At 42.3% G+C, this 22,735-nt stretch overlaps 1 protein-coding gene across 1 annotated transcript; it reads left to right on the forward strand.

Annotated features, from left to right (window-relative positions):
- Positions 1-8,866: 8,866 nt before the first annotated feature.
- Positions 8,867-21,808, forward strand: IL1R2 (interleukin 1 receptor type 2). The gene is made up of 9 exons (XM_066176618.1): positions 8,867-8,910; positions 10,471-10,595; positions 10,693-10,951; positions 13,139-13,313; positions 14,694-14,868; positions 16,083-16,148; positions 16,860-16,995; positions 19,263-19,408; positions 20,708-21,808. The coding sequence occupies exons 1-9, from the start codon at positions 8,885-8,887 to the stop codon at positions 20,833-20,835; spliced, it is 1,236 nt and encodes a 411-aa protein (XP_066032715.1). The 5' UTR covers positions 8,867-8,884; the 3' UTR covers positions 20,836-21,808.
- Positions 21,809-22,735: the final 927 nt, after the last annotated feature.

A 22,735-nucleotide genomic window follows, 5' to 3' on the forward strand; every position in this document is an offset into this window, starting at 1 on the left:
TTTTTTTCTAATAAATAGGGCCATATTCTGTGTAAAGTATGTTTTTCTTTAATATTCAAATCGGAAGATATTTCAACCTGTTTTAGTTTCTAGTGCTGCTGAAAAACCTCTGGATTCATGATAAAATGAATACTTATTATGTATCAAAGATGGAGAAGAGAGCTGCTATTTTTGGAGCCGAAAAAAAAAATTAGTTTGGAAGCATGCCATGATGTGGAGCAAATTTCTTGTCATATTTTTTAGGAGAAAATTATGCAGGTAATGTTAGTTGCAATAGATGTCCTGCAAATGTCATAAGTAGTAATTTGAGCTAGGATTCCCAAACTCCTGTATCCTAGGGACTGCAGAAAAAAATTGAATATATACATCAGCAGGCCACATTAAACTTTAAGACTTGAGTGATTATAATGGCCATTTGGCTTAGTTTCTTCCAGGAAGGATTTCCAGGAGTGAATTCTAAGTGTTCTTGGATGCTCTCCTCTTATCTCATTCCACAGCATTGCTGACTTGCTCTAGTTGAAAACTGGATCGTTTCAGCCAGGGTGAGCTTTTAGTTGTCAAACAACCAGCAACCGTATCAAAATCAAATTTGTTAAGAGGAAGCAAGTTGAAGCCTCTTGATGTGTGGCAATTCTTCCGGAACAGGGCAGGTGACACGCAATCTTGGACAGCCCCCAGGGACAGCAGATCAATGAATACTTGCAAGGAGATGTTGCCTAAGTAACCACAGTCATGGGGTCGTATTTCACAAGTGTGTTTTCCTATTACTTGAGTAGTAATGGGATGCTCTTGGTACAGTGAACTCTGGGTACCTCATGGCTACCTCTCTCACCTAGAAAACCTGAGGCCTACAACTTCATAAGCCAGAGTGCAAATCATGAGGTTTGGCGTGGGCTGAATTGGGGGTGCAAGGGCTGAACTGTTTTCAAACATGATGTTGCCATCTACACTTTCAGCTCCACCCTTATGCTGGCGCAGAGCAAGGTTGTGTGAGTAGTGCATGTACAGTACATTTTGTTCTGCAATCGGTGTCCATAGATTCCGTTGCACTATCTCCCACATGAGCACAGATTGTTGGTAAGTGCTGTGTGTTCTCATCAGCTGTCAAGCGTTGCTCCCACAAGTTTTCAGGAAACTGCTGCATGTTCCATGCAGTGCCCTACAAAGCACAGGACATCCTGGGCCCACTGGTACTATTCCTGCAACTCCAGTGTTCCTGCCAGCTGGTCCTGCAAGTCCAGACTGTTGGATGCCCTATGACAGATTATAGGGTCTTAAGAAGACCTGGAAGTGCTTTCCACTACTTTGTTTATTAGGGAGCTTTTCCCCATGCATATATGTGTTGCTCTTTCTCCTGATGTCCAAAAGGTTTTATTCTTGTCTTAAAAAGCCTCTTGCTAGCAAAAGAGTTAGCTACTTCCTGGGTTAGCTGCAGCGTGTACGCATCTCTGCATGCATTTTCAGGGCAGAAAAGTAGAGATCCTTGTGATCCTTACTGAACACTGCTGAGAAACATTTTCATATCACAGGAGCTGCTGGCTGCAATGTGGACAGCCTTTATGGATAAACCAGGTTCATTGGCTGAGAGGCTTCTCTACAGTGCTGCAAAGGTGGAAAGAGAATGATGCAGTAAAACTCTTCATGGAAACAACAGCCCCTCCTGCATTTGTACCACTCTGTGCCTTGACATCCTGGCCTATTTCCTCATAACCCACCTTTTATTGTGGCTGTATCAGTAGGTAATAAACCTCTGTACAAAATCCCCCACTGAAATCTGTGATCTGGTCATAGCAGCCTGGGCATGACTGATAAGGGCATGGGGAGGACACAGGTCTGCAGAGAGGTGAAGGTTGTGGATTAGAGGAGTTTAAGAGATGGACAAGAACATATATCAGAGGCACGTGAGAAGTAGGCTCAGGGTGTAGATGAATTTCCATCCACTTGCTTCAGGTGAACTTCTTCGTATCAAGAAAGGGTTTTTTTCTGAAAGGTGCTTGATAATGAGCATGAATACTACAGGGTTTGCAAACTCTGCATTTTGTTTACTGAACATGGAACAGCTGAACCCAAAGCCACATGACCTTACCCAGGGAAGATCCTAAATGAGGCATGAGGTGTGTTGAAAGCCTCTTCAGTTCATTATTCCTCCTATGCACCAGCTTCTGATGAAAAGCCCTCTTACATAAACATCAAATTTGGCACATTAACAGAATCCTTTCCTCAAGGTGGTATTTCTTCATCTTCTCAGAAAGTACAGCCTTAAGGCAGAGCTCTGCCAGGCACTTTTCTTCTTTACAGCATTATAAGGTTTTTGAAAGGGTCAATTCAGCAGAGTGTTAATATTGCTGGCTGCACACATTGTTAAGAAAACACTGAGAATCTTCCTCTGGCAGACTGCAGTGCCAGAAAGTTTCAGATCTTTCCTGTGTTCCGCAAAGCCTTCAGAAATAAGAGTGATTTCATGAGGATATACTAGAAAAATCACACTCTTCTTTTACAGTAGTTATTTGGAAAAATGAAGAAGTAAATTTATCCTAAGACAAAGAGACAAGTGGTCTGAGCAAAGTGTGTGGAGGGTGCCATCCTAGTTCTGATGGTTCTGTGAATGCTAAGCTACAGGGGCTCTGCCAGATAATGTCAGCCCCTAATAGACATGGTATCATCAGCAAACTTATTAATGGTCTTTGATCTAAAATGACTCAGCACTGCTGCTACTGAAATTTTTAATGATGGCCTATTATATAAAGTAAATACTTCTTATTATAGCCCTTGGGTTCTCCTTACACATGTAAACATCACTAAAATGCTATTAGTTGTGTTAATAATAAGTAAACTTTTTCTGGCTGGAGTTTTGTTGTAAAATAGCCTTGAGTTATCACAAGCATTTATCAGTTTACATGGAGGGGTTTTGGCCAGATTACTGTGGTGTCCCTACAGAGCACAGCCAGCACCTTGTAGCTGTTCCACTTTGCATGGGGCAATAGAAAAACATGGCACAGCAGGAACAGAAATCCTGCAGGGTTTCTTGTCTGCCCTTCTTTTGGGGACTTTTGCAATTTGAATACAACCCTTTCAGCATGTGGAAGTCTCTAAATTTCTCTGTGTATGGACACATAGATGTCTCTAATATATTTTTTTCTTTCTCTTTGTCTCAATCTATCTATGAAGAGAGTTGCCAGGAAGTATGCGCCTTCTTACTGATCTGTTATCTCCAGTATTTCATTTTGATATTTAAAAGTCCAGCAAAAGGTCCTGTGGCTTCCGCATGGGACATGTCATTTCAAGCCTCTCATCTCAGGCCAGTATCATAAACATATCATGAAACAGGCAGCAGCTCTGAACCACTGAGTACCATGTCCATGCTGTGCAGAGCTACCATTAGCAACTTCAAGGGAGCCAGCAATGGTTAAGGTTTCAAAAACACTGTTGCCATATCATTATGAAATGAAATGGTTAAATTGAGTTCCCCCTTTTTTATGTCTTTTATTCCCATAGCTGTGGAATCAAGCCAAGAGCTATATCCATAATTCATATACCCTGCTGAAACCCTTCTCCCTGGGAAGTCTATTCACGAAACTTGTGCGCTAATCAAAGTAGTAACTTGTGAAGGTCCTGGGATCTTTCAGCTTTCTGCAGAGACAAGGGGAATGGCTCAGCACTTATCAACTGGCCTCACTTATGAAGTCAGTGCAGGGCTCTTCTGGTCCCCAGTGAAATAAGTGCCTCTGAGATAACAGATCTTGGAAGCTACAGCCAGAAGGACCAGCAGGGATCTGAATTTTATTCAGAAGGAAGGCTTCTATCCAGGAATATTTTGAAGGAAAATCCACCCACCAGTTTGTTGCAAACTTTAATGGAAGTTACCCAGATTTTCCTGCAAATGGTAAAGCCTTCCAATCAACTTAATCTGAATGAAAACTCTTCCAGCTTGTAATTAAGGAAAATTTGCATAGCAAAGCAATACTATTGTTAAAAGATCTTCTTTTTCTTTTCAAAATATGATTGACAGCAATGATTTGAACAAATAACATTCAATATTGTTTCCTGTAAAATCCTCCCAAAGTCTTTAAAAACAGTTGCTGAAATGATAAGCTCCCTTTCAACCTGGTACAGAACCTTATGTCCTAGAGAAGGGCATAAGTAAGGGCATTTGAGGGCTGAAATCTTCCCAAGATCAGTTCTGCTACCCCATGTGTATTTGTACTCTTTTTACATAGTCAGCTGTTATAACAGAACACTCCAAGCTGGGCTGATGGTAACCATTTTTATTAAAAAAAATGTGTTCATTAACTTGAGTAATGATACAATATCTGACTTTCTTCAATGCTTCACAGTGTGTGTCCACAAACTGAACAGATAAAAGATAAAGAGATAGACTGGGCCTACCTGCTTTTTATTGCAAGCAAATATGGTCTTGCAGCATCACTTGGTTGCTTTAGTATTTCTTTTATAAAACAGTGGTGTTGTTGGGATTGGTTCTATTTCTTCTGAACTGATCTGATTTCTTGTAATTCCTGCTGTCAAATACATTAGTTCTTTCCCTGCCTCTTCATTTAGAAGCAGTATATGTTGAATCTTCATTTATTTGTAACCCCTCTTCCCTTATATCACAGATCCAGAACAAGACTTACTCAATATTTTCTTAAGCAACTCTTGATGCCAGTCAGAATTGCTGGGCATTGTGACACTACACACAGGGCAAGAACAAAGAGGGAATGCCAAGTATGACTGCAACTTTGTTGTCTCTCTTTCTATACCATATGCACTTTCATGTGTTGTCTTCCACCCCAGCCTCCTCCAAATCCTGTGATAATGATTTACACGTTAATGTAGTGGAGTAGAGAACAAATACCTTGGGTAATTGTATCTGCTACATGTATTTCTTATGACTGCTTCTTAACACAAGTGTGTGAAATATACTTGCATGTCAGAAGGACAATAAATCTAAGACAAATGGAAGATTTACTGCCTGCATTACATAAATGACTTCATCTTCTTGGTGAAACAAATACTTGATTCAGGAACATGTAATTAAAAAAAAATGTTTAATATTACCCTCCCAGTACACCTACAATAATGTATGATCTGTACCAGCTCAATTTTTCCTTTATTACAGACCATATGTTTGTCACTGTTTTTCATAACTATAAAGTTACTTTTTACCTACTAAATTTAAGTTCAGCCAACAAAAAGGCAATTATGAACAAAAATCGTTGTCATCTGTTTTTCTCTTTGCCTCTGAAATCCTTGTTTGCTGGGTTGGCTGCTTTAGCCAAGCATCATAACTGGTTTAGAAATTTTCTTCTGGGCCTGTTGTTCTGGCTCATGTAACTCTATACAATTTCATGGTCCTCAACTGGACACAGTTCCTCCTCTGTCTGCTGTTACTGTGGGCTTTTTGTAATGACTGCTGTGTTTTTAAATCCCTCAACACTTCTCACATGAAAGACCACAGAGCACATAATGTTTTTTCATACATAAAAACGACCGATCATGATTGCAAGCAAACACTATGATTTTGGAACTGGTGGAAAAGAAAATCTAGTCAGCAGTCTCAGCTTTGCTTCTTTCCTAACATGTCCCTAGTGCCCCTACTGACTCACTGCCTATGGTCTGAGAGGATGCCAAAGCTGTGGGAAATGTCTGCTTGGTGTTTCCCTGGGAATTGCTGGCTCCCACCTAGCCCTACCTCCCAGCCCTGACAAGGCGAGTGACTGTGTGAGTGCTGCAGCCCTGCCTGAAGCCCTGCGCTAAGACATGGTAGGTGCTGTGTGCTCTAAGCTTGCTCCATCCTAGTAGGAGGGATGGCTGGTAGCTTGGGAAAGAAGCAAGAACCTCAATATGATTATAGCAAGTTGGGGGTTGGTCTCTTCTCCCAGGTAACAAGGGCCAGCACAAGAGGAAATTACCTCAAGTTACAGCAGAGAAGGTTTAGATTAGATATTAGGAAAAAAATTCTTCACTGAAAGGACGGACAGGCTTTGGAATATGCTGCCCAGGGAAGTGGGGAAATCACCATCCCTGAAAGTGTTTAAAAGGCATGTGGATATGGCACTTGGGGATGAGGTTTAGTGATGAACATGGTGCTGCCTTAATGGTTGGTCTTGACAACCTTAGAGGTTTTTTCCAAAACTGAATGCTTCTCTGGATGGCCCAGATTAGAAAGATAGAGGGGCAGCAATGTTGGGGCCCTGCTATGGTCCTCTTGGCATGCCTTTTCCATCCCCAGTGTTTCTGGAGCCCTAGGCTCTTTTACTCTCTGATCCCTAACCCTATCCCTGACCAAAATTCAGCATATCTATGCACCATTTTATCCATAAGAGAAAGAAGAGCAGTAAGAGATATGTTTTTATTTTTATTGTCATTTGAGAGATGCACCAGGATGCATTGATGTTTAGACTGTCACTGTTCAGTAGATTAACCTCTTCAGTTCAGCTTATAGGGAGAGAAATATCACTTTACTGCCTTCAACAAACTCACCTTTGCAACAGTTCTTCATCACTGCTTTTCCACATAGCATCATATATCAAGCAGCATATATATCAAGTAGGCTGTGCCCAGGGATGGTTTTCTACTTTTAATAAAATCCAGCAAACCCCACTTTTTCAGAAAATATTTCTTTATTTCATCAGGCTATGGCTGTGCGCAGGCACTCTGAGCCTCTCTAGATGTTACTTTGTCCCTTGTACCCTGTTGATTTCTACACTGAGGGTCTCCTCCTCTCTGACCTTTCCAGCTCTTGAGAGTACAATTATTTTTCAAATCTGCCTGCTTTCTATTGCAGTGAAAGGGTCTTTGGAAATCCCCAGAACCTGTAGTGGTGAGACAATCTGTAACCCAGCCACGGCTGCTCTGGCCAAACTAGCACTCCCTCATGACAAAGTGGATCCCTTGGCGCGCCGTCTTCTGCTTTTCCCACTTGGTCATATACAACTGGTGTATGTCAGCACTTATTCCTCTGGCTAAGCATGCAAATTCGTATATTCTTGGAGCCTGTTGTGCATTGTGCTAATCCCTCTGTTTAGTCTTTCTCTTTCTGTCCCAGTTATTTGGTGATTCTCAGAGTTGGAGAGTTCCTTTCCTTTCCTTTTCTGTGCTCAAGACCCCATCTTGGAACAGTGCATAAGGGAATTTTAAATTACTAAAACCGTGTTTGCTCATATCAATAAGCCCAAGAACATGTGTTGGTGCAATAGTTGTGGTTTACTTTGCATCTGCTTGCCAGTCAGCTTTCAACATTCAATATTTCTTAATGCCTTGTCACCTTGTTCTTATGTGACCCAGAGAAATTTTCTTCAGTTTTTTATTGCATGAAGTTTGCTTAGCCAAACTGGATAAGAGAATAAAAAACAAAGCCAAAGGGATTGCAGTTCTTGGATGCCAAACATTATCAGCCACAGAGCCACTACAACAGGGTAAGTTCCTCCAGGAGACACAGCAAAACCTGCGAGCTGCTATAAGAAGCTGGAGCATTAACTGCCACTTGTAGAAACAGTGTAATCCCCATTCCATGATGCCTGTATTTCTATTTCCACTTCCATTGACTAGGGATAATGATCATACACACCTTGCTTGTGGAGGCCTTTTAAAAGTGTCTGTTGTAAGGAACTTCTAGAACACTAGATATTTCTTGAGATTTTGATTATTTTATTGGCATGTCCAAGGACAGCAAAATCCACCCAACTGTGGCAAGGCACTGCATGTAGCCCCGGTGTGGGAAATATCTATCTAGTGAGATGAGCAACGGGTGAGACATATGGGGAATAGTCTGGTCTTCAAGTTAGGAATTTCACAGCTACGCTCCAGCATCTCGAGCTGTATAAATGAATCATCAGCAGAGCGAAACCACAGAATGACACCATCTTCCCTAAGAGAGTCTCTCTATATTTATAGCTGCTAGACTTGCACATTTCTGTTTATAAATACTCAGTGATAGCTAACCGCAAAGCGATGTGGCCTTCTCAACAGACATCTACAAAAAAAATTAAAAAATTCTTATTTTATATTTCATTTCTTCCTGAGTTATTCTAAACCAGACTTTTGCACCTCCAGATAAACAGTTGAAACTTGAAGTCCTTGTACTGCTGCATGTGATCAAGATATTTTCTGGATAAAAAGACAGCCAGGGCAGAACCCTTCTGAAGAAAGCTGTTGAAAAGTGTTGATCCTTGTTACATGTATCTGAGGATATTAGTCTGAGAACTGCAGTCCCTCACTTGACTGCCCACTTCTTAAAGGCCAAGACTGCCACAATTCATAATACTTTTCTTACTCTTCCTCGTGGAAACCATAATTTGCCTCTAGCTGTTACTTCTTTATACCCCATTGCAAAAGAGCCTTAACGCAGGATGTCAAACTAAAATGGATGTTATGAGAGGAAAGGGGAATCAGAGCACATTTGTGATTCACTGGCAATCTGGGGGGGGTGGGGGGGTAGGAAATCACAGATTTATGTTGCCTGTGAAGAGCTTGCTAAACCACAAAATGTGAAGATTGCAATTATTTAGCTGCTGACTATGCTGCAGTGCACCTTTTGTTATCCATGAAAATACTTTACTTGAGGTAGCGTGTGAAATAGTCATGTGAAGACATGAGTGTATGCAAGCTACCATTCGTCAGAAAACGGGAAAATTAGTCATATATTTAGCAGTCATTTCCCCTTTTTTTGGGAAATCCAAACACATATTTTCTCTCTGTCCGTGGCTCCGTTTCTCTTATCCTCACTCTACGGAAGGAAAGAAAGTTGGGTCTGAAACGTTATTTGGTTTTGACACAAACCTGATTGGGCAATGAGAGACAAATTTCCGCTGTGTGTTGAGCTCAACCCTATATAAGGTCCTCACTAGGAATTTTCAGTCTGATTACTTCCTTTTGTGAGACTCTTATGGCTGAAAGACTACAGAAACACAGGTAAGTGAATCTGATTGAAATTTGGGAATGAAAACCTTCCCTAAACACTCAAATGGTGTAGGGCTTCTGGAGATTATTAGTTACTAAACCAAAAGGACCAGAAAGCTGTGACCAGAATAACCAAGTATTTTTGTCAGGCAAAGGATCTGAAGAGAGAGAAACTCACCTGTTGCAAGGTATTGATGTGAACCATGGGGCTTGTTAATGCCTCTAGCACCTGGTTCAGATGTAGCTGAGAGAGGCTAGAGCTCCATACCAAATCCCTGGAAACCCACACAGATCTAAGAGTAGGGGAGATGACCCATGGTTATGAAACAGTTTTATTGAGCAAGAGGTTGGTTTTGTGGTGTTGTAGAGATGACAATAAGCTAGAAATAGTTTATTGTAGTCAAACTATCAGATGTCAGATACGTATAGCTACTATAACAGGAAGGAATTTAGATTAAAGACATGATGGAAGTATGAGCATGATGGGATACAAAAAGATGCCCAAACGTATATACTTATGAATATAAGTAGAATATAATAATTGGTAGAAATATTTATTTTTGCTTTTGGTTTTGATTTGAAATAGTTGTACAGCCATTTAATATTCATCACAGTTTTAAGGTAATGTTAAATGCATGCAATTTCCATTTCTGTATATACAATGGAAATAGTGTAATGTATCATGTGGATATGTGTACTGTATTTCTCATAAAATCCTTACATAGAGTGTAAACCAGTGCCTCTATCCAGCATGTTTTATATATTTTTGCCAAAGGCACACTGAGGTAAAGCATAATCAATCAACTGAGTAGCAGGAGCTGAGGCCTCATGGCAGAGCAGAAGCATTCAGTGACGTACACAGACACAGCCATGCCCATGCCAGGCCCATACAGATGACACTTGATGAATGACTGGCAGAGGAGAATTTTCTTTTCCCTTAGTAGCCACCCTATCTGATTTTCAGGACAGGTTGTTCAGGGTTTTCCTTATCTTTTTTTTAGAACAGATGGTAATAGAGTGCATGCTGAAAACTTACTTGTGCACTAGCAGCAAGACTGGTATACATGCCACAGGAGTGAATGTTTTTTGTCCCAACAGAAACATTTGTTGGGGCCAAGAAAGCTTGGCTCTGCTTGTAGCAGGAAGTTTTCCTGCAGCCCGATTCACACTAGCTGGCCTACTTTGCTCCTGTGCTCACCCAAGCTACCACATAGAGCTCCCTCGAAGCGGTTGATCTGTGCCTCAGCCACATCTTACTGCAAAATAAACACAGCTAATTTCTTCCACCCATAGCTGTTGCTTGGAAGGGCTGTAGGGACAGTAGCATCTTGTGGTGTGCTGTTTTCATCTTCTGGAGTGAGAGGGAAGGGCCAGAAGTGGTATGTGTGTGCCAAACCAGGTGTTCTGGTTCCACAGTTCAGCCCCCACAAATTCAGGATGGAGACACCTTTCTGCTCACTGAGGATGGACCAAAGCTCCTCAGGTCTGGAGTGAGAAAAAGAGCAGTTAATCCTTTAGATAATGTTGAGTATTTTCATTATATGATATGTCTTATAATAGACTTCCTTGTAGATTTCAAAACACTTTCCTTCGACCCTCTGCTGATTTCCTGTGGAACAAAATGCATTGGCTCTTTGTCCTGGTGATGTGCACAATAGGTGCCTCTGCTTTCAGACTCCAGCAAGTCAAAAACACAGGTAAGTGTATGTTTGTTTTTTTGCCTTCTGTTTCCCTCACCATTCTTTTTAATGTTCCTGTCTGACAGTAATGTAAAAATATCTCTGATTTATACAGAAAACTGCCCAGATCACACTGTGTTTTTCAAACACTACTATGAGCTGCATGGAGAACCTGTGGTTCTGAAATGCCCTTCCCCCAGATACAAACATCTGGACTTGTCTGCCTTGACCCCTAATATCACATGGCATAAAAATGGTTCAAACACCATGATATCAGAAAGAGACGAAGATTCAAGAATCTGGGCGAAAGGAAATGCACTCTGGTTTTTACCAGTGAGGCTAGAAGACTCAGGAGTATATATCTGCACAAAAAGGTAGGTATTTAAAAGAAAATCTAGTTCACTAGATTCTAGTTCAACAAAATGACTATGTCTAAATGCATTACCTTGATTTGAAACTCCAGTTATATTCATTCAGAGCATTTCTAGATAAGATAATTTCCTTGCTGACCTTATTAGAGAGAACAAATGTGGGAACTCAGGACCCTTAGAGTGTGTTGTGTATCTCCTATAGTTACCAGTACTGAAATCTGGATAAATTGTGACACAGGGCTACCACTTTGGCTACAATCTCATAGAAGAATAGTGTGCAGAAAGTTTTTTTTTGTTACCTCTGAGCCAGTCAGTGCTATGGCAAGTGGGGCATGCTGCAGGAAGTGGGTTAGTGGGTTTGCTGAGCACAAATACTCTTGTTACACCTCAGATTGCCTTATGAAGCATATATAACGCATTGTAGCTCTGCAGTGTCTTTCCTCTTCCCTCTTCCATATCCCTGGTCTTCACTTTTCTTCTGAGCCATGTTTTAAACCAGAATTTGACTGACTTGGTATTGTTGGAAGACTTTTCATGAGACCTAGTGTGTATTTACTAGACTGGTACCAGACTTGTGGTGTTGCAGTGAGTTGAGACTTTAGCCACGGCTCTTTTTAGCCCCATTAGTCATTTTTTTTATGGGTGTTTTCAATCTGACAGTGCACTGTACCACGTCGAAAGAGGTGCCAGGATCTGGATTTGTTGAGGACTGAGGAAGGGAAAAAATCCCATCATCCTTAGAGCCTGAACTTCTGAAGATGTTCCAGGTCCCTGTCCCCTGCCACCTCCTGCAGCCAGCCAGCCTCTCACTATACGTCTGGCACTTGGCTCTGGGGTTTTTATTGGAGAACTTATCTCTACATCCCTGGAGCTGCTTGTGGAGAGCATGGTCTCCTTGCTTGCACGGCACACCTTGTGAGGGATGCATGTCAGTAGTAGAAGAGATGGACAAGTTGTGAAAATCATGTTCAGCATGTCGGGTTGGCCTTTCCCCAAGTCTCCGCAGCAATTTCAGTTGTGGAGCAGAAGAGAAGACACTGACAGTGAAGCCCAAACAGCAAAAGGTTGCAAATACTGTTCTAGAGCAAAGTAGTTGCCTGAGATGTTCAAGATAGCTTTTCAATCCCCTTTTTGGACTATTCTGCCTCACTTTGTCAATACATAACACTATGGCAGTGTTACTGAGAGATCTAGTAAAATGCTGTGAAATTTGTTTGAAAAGACATGCGAGAGCCAAGTAGGTAATTTCATTGCTAACATTATTACAGGATTAATAAAGTGCAAGCAAATTACATTTCCTTTGCAAATTATCCCAGAGGGAAGCCAGCAGATCTTTTTATCAACTCCGTAAAATGAAGGCAGCAGCAAACTATCACAGATCTCTGTTTCTGTGTTCTGTGGAGCAAATATTTTGGATTTGGGCATCTGGCCTGCATGTGACAGATGGCCACAGTGCCCTGGCAGCACTGTGAGTCTGTCTGCTTGCAGCCCAGAGCTGCTGTCCTGGAGGTGGCAGCCTGGACCCCCTGCCTTCTATGGCCCCTTCAAGGATCATGCACTGCCCTGAGTAGGGGCATTTCTGAAGCAGGCTTCCAGAGGTTGTAAAGGATGGCATTATAAGCATCTATCTCTCCCAGTGCGATGTTCCTTGGGACTGGAAGAGATTGTTACTTGGGGCCAGAACGAAAAGTTGAATATTGCGAACCTTTCAAAGCCAGAATGCCTTCTCTGCCACACAAAATTATATGTACTCGCAGAAATGTCTATGGTTGTGCAATAGTAACTGTAGATGTAATACATGCTTTAAACTTTTTCTTTAATCATTAGGGTTTTCACAGTCAAAACTTCTTCCAAGGAAATGGGGGAGGATTCATGACACACCTGGTACTGTTCAGGTTAACACATTCTCCCTCTCACAAAGTTAAAATCATGCTGCAGCCTAAAGGTGCACAGGAAGCTTGTTCTACTAAAAAGAAAAGAAAAAACTGAAGGTCTGAGGCAGACATGTGTCAGTAACATGTTTAGATTGTGCCAAAAGAACAGTACCAGTGATTTTCCAGCATGCCTCCTGATATGATCTCAGTCTTGGCCTCAGTTAAGGAGGGAAACGGAGCCACGAGGAAACTAAGGGTGTCATTTGAGTTCCCCTCATCACTCTCGGGGGCCCACCTCTCCCTGTTCTGTCAGCAGGAACTCCTCCTACTGCGCCATGGTCTCCATCCACCTCACAGTTGTGGAGAAAACAGCTGCTCAGGAGATTGCCTATCCCCAGATTCTCTTCACTTTCACCTCTGGCAAGATTGTGTGTCCTGATCTGTGGGATTTTACACTGAACAGGACAAGCCTGGAGCTCAAGTGGTACAAGGTAAAACATCTACTTCCTCTTTGTGCATAGACTCATCCCAATTTGGCACATAAATCTCCACTTTACGTTTCTCCTGAACACCATGTTGTTTAAGTCACTAGCATTATTTAATACACTGGGAATTTTGGGTCAGATGTATACATTTTAAGAAAACTTCTCTGGGGCACACTCAGCACAGGGTGAAGTGTTCCACATGTTTTATGCTCTCACAGGCAGTGCAACAGTTTATAAGGCTAGATTACTTATCCAAGTCCAGGGTTTGCCACCTGATATCAAGCCCTTCTCTTTGGCCCTGTGCTTCTTTTTATGGCCCCTCTAGTGGATCTCATAAAGTAGGACCTCCCAGGGATACTGCCTCCATGTTCAGGCAGGGCAGTTTTCATTAATCAACTGGAATACACCATTTGGTAATATTGGATTAATTACATAATGCTTGGAGTGTTCTCTTGCCTAACTGGCCAGTTTGCTGCTTTTCAAGTAGGCAAGCCTGGTTTTGCCTCTAAGATGAAATACAACATCCTTGGCTGTTCAGTTTCACACTGGAGAGCAGAGGATTCTTCTTCCATTTCCATAATACCTTGGTTCAGCCTTTATTTTCACTCCCAGTATGATCACACACTCTGCCTTGTGCAGCTGCAGCCTTACCATAGGATGCAATAGACAGGCTGGCTTGCAGTGCCCAGGTTATGATCTGTACCATACCAGCAAAATGTTGCTGCTCAGGACTCCCTTCAGAAGTGGGAACATAAGTAATTTAGTCTAAGCAAAAGGCTGCCCCCCCTTAATATGGTTCTTGTTACAAATGTAAGAAAAAAATTTTCCCTTCATGAGGAAGGAACATAATTTCTCCCAGGAGGTCTCCAGACCATGCATGAACAGAGTCTTAGGGATGCAGAGCAGGAATTTCTAATAGTTTATAGGGTAAGTAGCAGTTACGTGAAATCCTCCATGACTACAAATATTTGTCTTCAAAGAATGCCTTACAATATTACTCTTTTGAGGTCATGTATGGAAAGTGATAACATTGTGAAAACCTCCATGGGTACTAAAATCTTATGTGATTGCTCTTAAGATGACTCAAGGAAGAGCATATTATACGTTTTCCATCTTAAAATGTGCACTTCATGGACGAGCTATGCACACACATTATAGATACATTAAACCAGCAAATTTTCACACTTCATATAGTGCCACAAGGCATTTTAGAGATGGATACACATTAAAAGAACTTGTGTTTTGATGGGAAAGCAGAACTGCTCAGATTTCCCAGTGATAGGTGAACTTCTAATAATAGAGAGACAGAGATAATTTGTCTGAGAGTTACACAGGGTGTAACTGTAGATATCTGAGTCATAACACCAGTTTCTGTCCTTCCTCCAGGATGATCTGCCTTTGGAAGATGACAATGAAAGATTCATCTTTCTGAAAGGTTCAGCATCTCTGATCATGACATCTGTGCTACCAACAGACGCGGGGTATTACACCTGCAAGATGTCATTTCCATTTGAAGGTGTGGCATATGAAATCACCAGGACAATTCAACTGGAGACTGTTGGTAAATATAATTTCAGGTGATCAGAGGGATGGAGCACCTCTCGTACAAGGAAAGGCTGAGAGAATTGGGTTTATTCACCCTGGAAAAGAGAAGGCTTTGGTGTGATCAAACTGTGGCCTACCAGTACCTGAAGGGCATTTACAAGAAAAATGGAGAGGGGCTTCTTACGAGAGCATGAAGTGACAGGACAAGGGCAAATGGCTTCAAACTGAAAGAGGGCAAGTTGAGATTAGCTGTTAGGAGAATATTTTGTTCTGTGAGAGCAGTGGGGCACTGGCACAGGTTGCCCAGAGAGGTTGTGGATGCCCACCTTCCCTGCTCCCTGGATGTGTTCAAGGTTAGGTCGGATGGGGATTTGAGCAACCTGGTCTAGTGGAAAGTGTCCCTGCCCACGGCAGGGGGCTGGAACTAGTGGTCCTAGGAGCCTTTTAGGAAAGGTTTTAGGAACCTTTAAGGTTCCTTCCAACCTAAACCATTCTGTAGTTCTATGATTCAGTGATGGACATATTAAAACATTACGCCACATAAGAAAAGCTCTTGTTTGTTAATGAAACTCTTGAGAGGAGCTCATGCTCAGCCCTTCAGCTGCGCCCAAGGGAGTGCTTGTCTTGGCCCTGCTGGGCCTCCCACAGCACCGCTGGCAGTACCCGTGTGTGCTAAACGGAATAATTGATGGCTGGGGGGCAGGAGAGGGTGTGTCACTGCACAGGGCTTCAGGGAAGCTCGGAGAATAGACCTGCGGCGGCAGCCTAGGGCGGCGACAGGCCGCTGTGTCACAGAGCGGGGACGGCGGCGGGGACGGGCCGCTGTGTCGCAGGGCGGGGACGGCGGCGGGGACGGGCCGCTGCGCCACAGAGCGGGGACGGGCCGCTGTGTCACAGGGCGGGGACGGGCCGCTGTGTCGCAGGGCGGGGACGGGCCGCTGTGTCACAGGGCGGGGACGGGCCGCTGTGTCACAGGGCGGCCGGCAGGGGGAGGCCGCGGCGCACGTTCCTCGCGCGGCCCCGGGGCTCGGGCCGGGAGCGGGGCTGGCCCGTCCCCACAGCCGCGGGGCTCCGCCTTGGAGCGCTGGTCTCTGCTTGCCAGCGGCCTTAGACGTCCAATCCTTTCCTGGGAGACCACAGATCTTGGTGAAGTGGCATGTTTCTGGTTCTGGGATCATGCCCACATTTTATCTTGTCTTAGCGCTGACTCTGTTCTCTTTTTCTGCCAAGAACAAGAGAAGAGAATTACCCCGATAATTGTGTATCCAGCCCAAAAGACAACATCAGCTGCTCTTGGTAAGGCCCAACATCATATTTGGAAACGTTTAGTCAGAGAAAAAATAGAGCAGGTCCTCTTACAATGTGATTTTTTGGCATAAATTGTTGTAGGTTTTTGATCTCAATTATATTAGTTGAGGGTCGGTGCTGGAGTATTCTTTGCTTTTTGGTGTCTACAATCAGGTGCTGTCTTCTGGGTTTATAGATAAACTTACATGTAATGTAGATACACGTCAGTCTGGAGACTCCTTATCCCTGAGTTACAGCGATTAAAAAGTTTCAGAAAATTTGCAAAATCACTTTATCCCTGGAGATCCCACCTCAGGGGGGATGTCCTCACCCACAGCATCTCTGAGTGAAGCTGTGCTGCTGGTTGATGCAGTTGCTCCAGAGGGGTAAATCACACAGTGCCCTTTGGGCTGCACTATGCCAGAAAGGGCAAGGCCACAGGGACACAGCCTTGCCTCTAAGGAATGTATTTAGGGCAAGAGTTGCTTAGTGTTGCAATAGGGAAATTATTTGGTTAGCAGCAGGAAGGACTGCCACACTGAAGGGTCTTACTGCCAGGGAGTAAGGGATCAAAAGCAATCCGGAGATTAACTTCAGTTTTGAAAGTAGTGGTTCTTGACGTGTGTAGGATCTCCCACTGGAGTTGTTGGTTTTCACCAAAAGGAAGAGTAGTTCTTCATATGTATCCAAATTGTTTTTCAATCTTTCTTTCTTTGACAGGCTCCAAGATGACTCTTCCGTGCAAAGTGTTTGTTGGGCTGAGCAGCCACTTCCAAACGGATGTGGAGTGGCTGGCAAATGACACCAGCATTGACGTGGTTTATAAGCAGAGCAGAGTTACAGAAGGAGAACGACAGTAAGTCTGGCTGAAAGTGCTTCCTTGTGCTTATTGTTCTAACCTGCAGTGCTACAGGGGCCCTTGGTGCAGCTGTATGCCAGGTAATGAAATGGGAAATAGACAGATCTGAAGTGAAGGTGAGAGATGAGGTAAAAAAGGGCCGGCAAGCAAAAAAACCCCCAAGCCCAACCCAGTCAGTGAAATAAATTCTTTATCTCTGTTTTTTGTGACATGGTATTTTGCAAAGGAGCCAACTTTTAGTCAAACTTTAAGCACATTTTCATGAGCAGCTGAGCTGTTATAAGGGCTGACTGCAGTGGAAAACAAGGAGACTTGATCCTTCCCAGCCCTTCTTTTATCTCACTCCTTACCCCATGCCAGCAAAGTGGCAACATTCTCTCCCTGACATTCATGAGGTTCTCTGAATACACTAAGACAACAGAAAATTATCTAGTGGTTTGACGTTTTTTGTTTTGTTTTCTAAATAACATTGTTTTTCCCCCTAAGCTTGTTCTTTTCCACATTAGTGAGTTAAACTGACTCACACAGACACCCGCTGAGTGCTAGAACAGATGCTAGGGTAGCACTGAAGGGAATGCTGGTGGGAGGGAGAAACAGGATGTTCCACATCCTCTTGTTCTGATTCATTGTGTCTCCCAGTCTTGAGGAGCCTTCCTTCAGCAGCCTCATAGCTGCATATCTCAAGGCTTTTCCCACTAGGAAAGGGAAAGATACCTGCTTTCTGTACCTGTGATGTGCTACCTGAGTAACTCACTACATCCAGGCTCACCTCTAGCGTTTTTGTAAATGTAAGCTAAACTTTCTGACTGAAATCTCTTCATTGAGGACCAAGTCAGCTTGTTTTGTTTCTTGTTTCATGAAGCTCAGAGTGACCAAAAAGATCATTACCCTTGCCTGGTGGCTCTGCCTGTACTGGCAGACAGAGCCCAGAAGGTTCCTTGGCTCTGGGATGACATTGCCTTGGCTGTTACTTGCTAAACTGGTCACACAGCAGCTAGCACCTTCCCAAAGGGTTTTTGGCTACTGATTAGGGTTTAGCATGGGCTAGGGGCCATTTCCAACAGAGTTTGGGCAGGTGGCATCTGTATTTTGGGGCACAAGAATGTTTAACTGTTATGGATGTGAGATGGTTTTGGCAATTGTGGGCACCAGTGCCAGATAACAGCCTGGCCATGCCGCAGCCAGAGGTAACATAGGAACTCAGCTGTATGCCCAAGCCTTTAGCTGTTTCCCCATTTCCCACATCATGACTGGGAAAAATAATTTATAATCGTGTTTATATGGATAAGTGAAAATGCATTGAACCTGTAGCCAGGAACCATAAAAATGTGCTACAGCCTATGATCTCTGGTGGCTTTAGAACAGAGCAGCACTTTCTTAATTGGACTTTAAAAATTATTTTTGTTATTCCTACCACTATCATTATTGCTGTTATATATTATGCAATTGCACAAAGACAGTGGCAGTGACAACTGAGGTTCCTGCAGGACACACAGTGTTTGAGACACTCCAGTTCTGCTGGAAGCCCTCCTTTTGGCAGCATTACAAAACAGCTCAAATGCCACTGGGAAAAAAAAAATTTCCTGCAGAAATCTCTGGCAAAGAGTTCCTGGGAGGAGCGCCCAGGGAATTCCATTGCTGCCATGCCATGCAGGCTCATGAGGGACAACTGCTCTGGTAATGACTAAAAGATATTAAGGGATGATGCTTGAATCCAGCTAAAAATACACTTTCAAATAGTGGGACTCCTAAAATAATCATGTTGAAATCAACTGGAAACTTCTTGGACAGTTTCTTGAATTGAGCTATTGGCTTTGAGCATGTGATAGATAGGAGTGGTGGTTCAGCTTTCTCAGAGAACATTTGCAGGGTTATGTTCTCCATATGTCCTCTTCCAGCTGATCATAAGAATTAACCTCAGGTGGTCAGAGAGAAGGAATTAGGTCCTTGCACAATGGTGTGAAGTGAGCTCAAAGATACACAGAATTCCACTTGCCCTTTTCCCCTCCCTTTTCTTTATTTTTGCAAGACAAATCCAGGTATTTTTTTCCCCTCTAGACTCCGAAAGTGCAGGATAGGTACTGCCCACTGAGACTCAAGTAGTTAGCAATCAGGGCTGAAGACAATAGGCATCCTTGAATGCTGAGGGGCTGGTTCAGAAATGAACTTGGATTTTCTTGCAAAGTGCTATTAGAATGAACATATCAAATAGAGAAAAAAATCTTATTAAAATATTTAACATTAAATTTTTCTTATTCTTCCAGAGAAATTGTAGAAAATGGTGAAAACTTCATTGAAGTACCACTGATTTTTGATTCTGTTGAAGAAGTGGACTTTTACACAGACTTCACCTGTCTGGCCCAGAACACATATGGATACCAAGTACTGCCAACCAGAGTCAAGCAGGAAGGTAGTTATTTTTATTGCTTATTTTTGATATTTTTTATTATTATTCTAATGCTAAATTATCATCTGAGCTGTTTATACTGTAGAGCTAGTGTTGGGATGAGTTACTGCCTGGGGAAAATCTGGTTGCCTCTTTCACCTGTAGTCTTTGATACAGCCTGTTCACAAAATGCACCTTCTGAAGGTCATTTATTGACATTTTATGCAGGGATAAGGATCCGTCTGTACTGGTATGTCTGTTTTTTGGATAAGACTCCAATTTAGATACACTGTGTGAAATTAGTGTTCCAGTGAGACTGTTGGCAAACTCTCTTTGCAACAGGGCCAAATCTCTTCCAGTTCCTCAACAAGTAGGGGAAAAAAAGACAATAACAGAATAAATGGTTAGAATATTTCTTTTCCTCTTGCACTGACTGCTGCCAAAATAACAAGAAGTGTAAATTATGATGGGTTTGTTATTTTGGCTCCTAGTGATGGGAAGAGAAGACCTAAACTCAACGCAATTAATGTTGCACTGTGATAAACCATTGGCCAAGAACCAGCTGTATAAGCAATGTGAAGCTAATTGTTGGTGAATGGCATGACGTTGGTGAATCACCAAAGCTTGCTCACATTGTCTTAGAAAGGCACATGAACATTTTCAGGCTTCATTATCAGTTATTACTCACTCCAGCACCCTATGATGAGGGATTTGTACTCCTTTTGCTGGATCATGTGCTGCCCTTGTCTTCCATGAGCTACACAGGAAAAACTACAGAGGCAATATACATTGGAATAATCCAGAATGGTCTGGACAGACACTGGTGTTGGAAATCAGCTGGATTTGGGAAGAAGTTCTGAGTCATGGGTTGATCGTAACTGATTTCTAAGCTTCTGTGTCAGAAAATTTTTTTCACACAACGTGAGGGTGGACTAATTGTTGAGTATTGCTGGTCCACATGGTGCTTGGATTTCCTTCTTGGAATATCTCTGCTTTTAACAAACCAAGATAGAAAGCACACAGCTGCTCTGATCAGGGGTTCAGAAAGTTGGGTGTATGCAAAAAATTGAACTTTAAATTCTCACTCTCTGTTGTTTTCCAGTCCTTCCTCCTGTCTTCATGAACACATTTCCCAGAGTGCTCAATCTCTTCCTTTCAAAGGTGATAAGCCCTTTAAACGGCTTCCAACCTTTTGGAAGGTTAACTTGCAGACATCCTTTTTCTTGTCATTTCTCCTCTTCCCACTTGAGCTGAGAGAACTACGTTCCTGGGAGTTTGTTGCTTTTTCTGTTCTTCTAATATTTAATTTTTTTACTTTTCCAGCTGTTGGTCTGTCCTGGTACATTGCAATGATTCCTGTTGCGCTGGCCTGTGTGATCCTGGGAGGGATATGCATGCACAGGTGCTGGAAGCGGAGAGCTGATAAAGGATATGCAATACCAAAGGCTTAAAACCCACTTGGTTCTCCAACTGACAACAGAACAAGAAATCACCCTGACTATCTTTCACTTCAAACACAGAGAGCATTTTAGACCTGCATTCCCAACAGACCGATAATCACAGCTCTTTCCCTCTTTTCCCAATCTTCTATGATCTGATGAAGTTAAGAATATAAGTTTGCATTTTTATGCTGCTTAGATGCAGGAGATCTGGTCCTGTTATTTGGCAACGAGGGTCCAATCTGTAGAATTTTAGAACACAAAATTGTGCTTTGGATATGGGAAGGGTAGGGAAAGGGAGGTGCTCTCACCCTTTGTAATTACAATAGATGTACATTTTTTTTAAAAAAAGGAAAAGAAAGCCCCTAAAATCTATAAAGGGAAGCTAAGGAAGCTTGCTACAGAGGGACTATTTGACACTAGAGTGAAAAAGCAGTTTTTCTATGCAAACAGACTAAATTTATTTTACTTCAGTCTAAAAAGAGCCATTTGTTTTCCGTTTTCCAGAGCCAAATGCAGTTGTCATGGGAACTGTATATCTATAGACTTCTCCACAGAAAAACTAATTTTGTTCACCATTTGGATTACGCTTTGCTTAAACAGACTGTCTCAGATTATCTTCCCCCCCCCCCCCCCCCGAGATAACTCCATCTATATAACAGATAACTGTATACAGGAGAATGCAGTTCTGTTTTATCTACCAATATGTTGTAGCTAGAGATTCATAGGCAGCTGTAACATGTCGTCATCTTTGCCAAAGAACGAATTGGAGGGATATTTAACTGTTTTGAGAGTAATTTGACTGATAAAAAGTTTTATTCCTGGAAGTGACGGGACAGATTGCCAGTAATAATGAACAGTCTCACACTTTTGTTCCTCCAGCCCTTTTGTGACCACTCTGGTGTAGCTTCAGATTGTGTCCTTTAAATTGCATTATGTGAATTGGTTACACAGGATGCAGAACACTGCCTGTTAGGTTAACCTAGCTGGATTCTAGTTTTGACATAGATCATAAGGGAGCATTCAATGACCATGTTGTACTTTGAGGGTCAGAATGAGTAAAATTATTTGGTTATTTCCTTTCTTTCTCTTCAAAGAGGTACCACTTATGACAGCTGAGAAATTGTTACATGATATAAAATGTGTATCCTCTTAATCTGTGTAGGAGGGAAGAGAACCTGCATTAAGACCTAGTTTAGTACAGATCCTGACACCTCTCACAGGTATCCAAGATAAAGACTTTTGTTCATGTAAAATCACTCCAGAAGATTTTCAAACTCTGTAGGAAAAAAGAAATCAGGAAAAACTTTGGCTCCAAATAACCAAGTCGTAACACACTAGAGAAGTGAATGGCTCACATCCAGCTTGGAGAGACCATGACCTTTCCACCACTGCTTCTAGTTGGCTCTGAGTTTGGCCCAGTAAATATCTGGAAGAATTTTAAAGAGTAGGATGTGGCTTGAGTTAAGAAATCTTCACTCTATTAGCAAGAACATTCATATGTAATGAGATTTAAACCAAAGCCTCCCTTTAAATATTCTAAATGTTTGCTGTGAAGATACAGGCACAGAGATTAGAGTTCTGACGCAGTTTAGGTCAAGGGCATCCAGAGGACATCACAGGACTCACTGTTTCCAAGTGTAGAATATTAAAGATGATAAGGACTACAAGTGTTTTATGGGCAGATGGGAAAAAGGTGGATGCAAGTGTGGAGAACAGTCAGTCCACTTGGATATCTGTTCTTTGAAGGAGAAAGCTATAGATGAACTCACCAGTGTTAGAGAGAAAATTGAAAATGTTTTAGGAGCATCAGGAATGCTCATTATTTTCATGCAATTCCTAGTCTGTACCTAGAGAACAAATCAGGTTTGTCAGTAGGTGTAATGTTTGAAAATGTGATTTGATCTTCCTT

Source organism: Chamaea fasciata, unplaced genomic scaffold, assembly GCF_029207755.1.
Source record: "Chamaea fasciata isolate MVZ Bird 193981 ecotype frontalis unplaced genomic scaffold, bChaFas1.0.hap1 SCAF_2, whole genome shotgun sequence".
Lineage (NCBI taxonomy): Eukaryota > Metazoa > Chordata > Aves > Passeriformes > Sylviidae > Chamaea > Chamaea fasciata.

Excerpts from the sequence above, each read along its gene's own strand:
- IL1R2 (XM_066176618.1), top strand. The coding sequence starts at position 8,885 with ATGGCTGAAAGACTACAGAAACACAG. Across the intron at positions 14,869-16,082 it reads AATTCAACTGGAGACTGTTG|AACAAGAGAAGAGAATTACC; the intron begins GTAAATATAATT and ends TTTTCTGCCAAG. Across the intron at positions 16,996-19,262 it reads GTTACAGAAGGAGAACGACA|AGAAATTGTAGAAAATGGTG; the intron begins GTAAGTCTGGCT and ends TTATTCTTCCAG.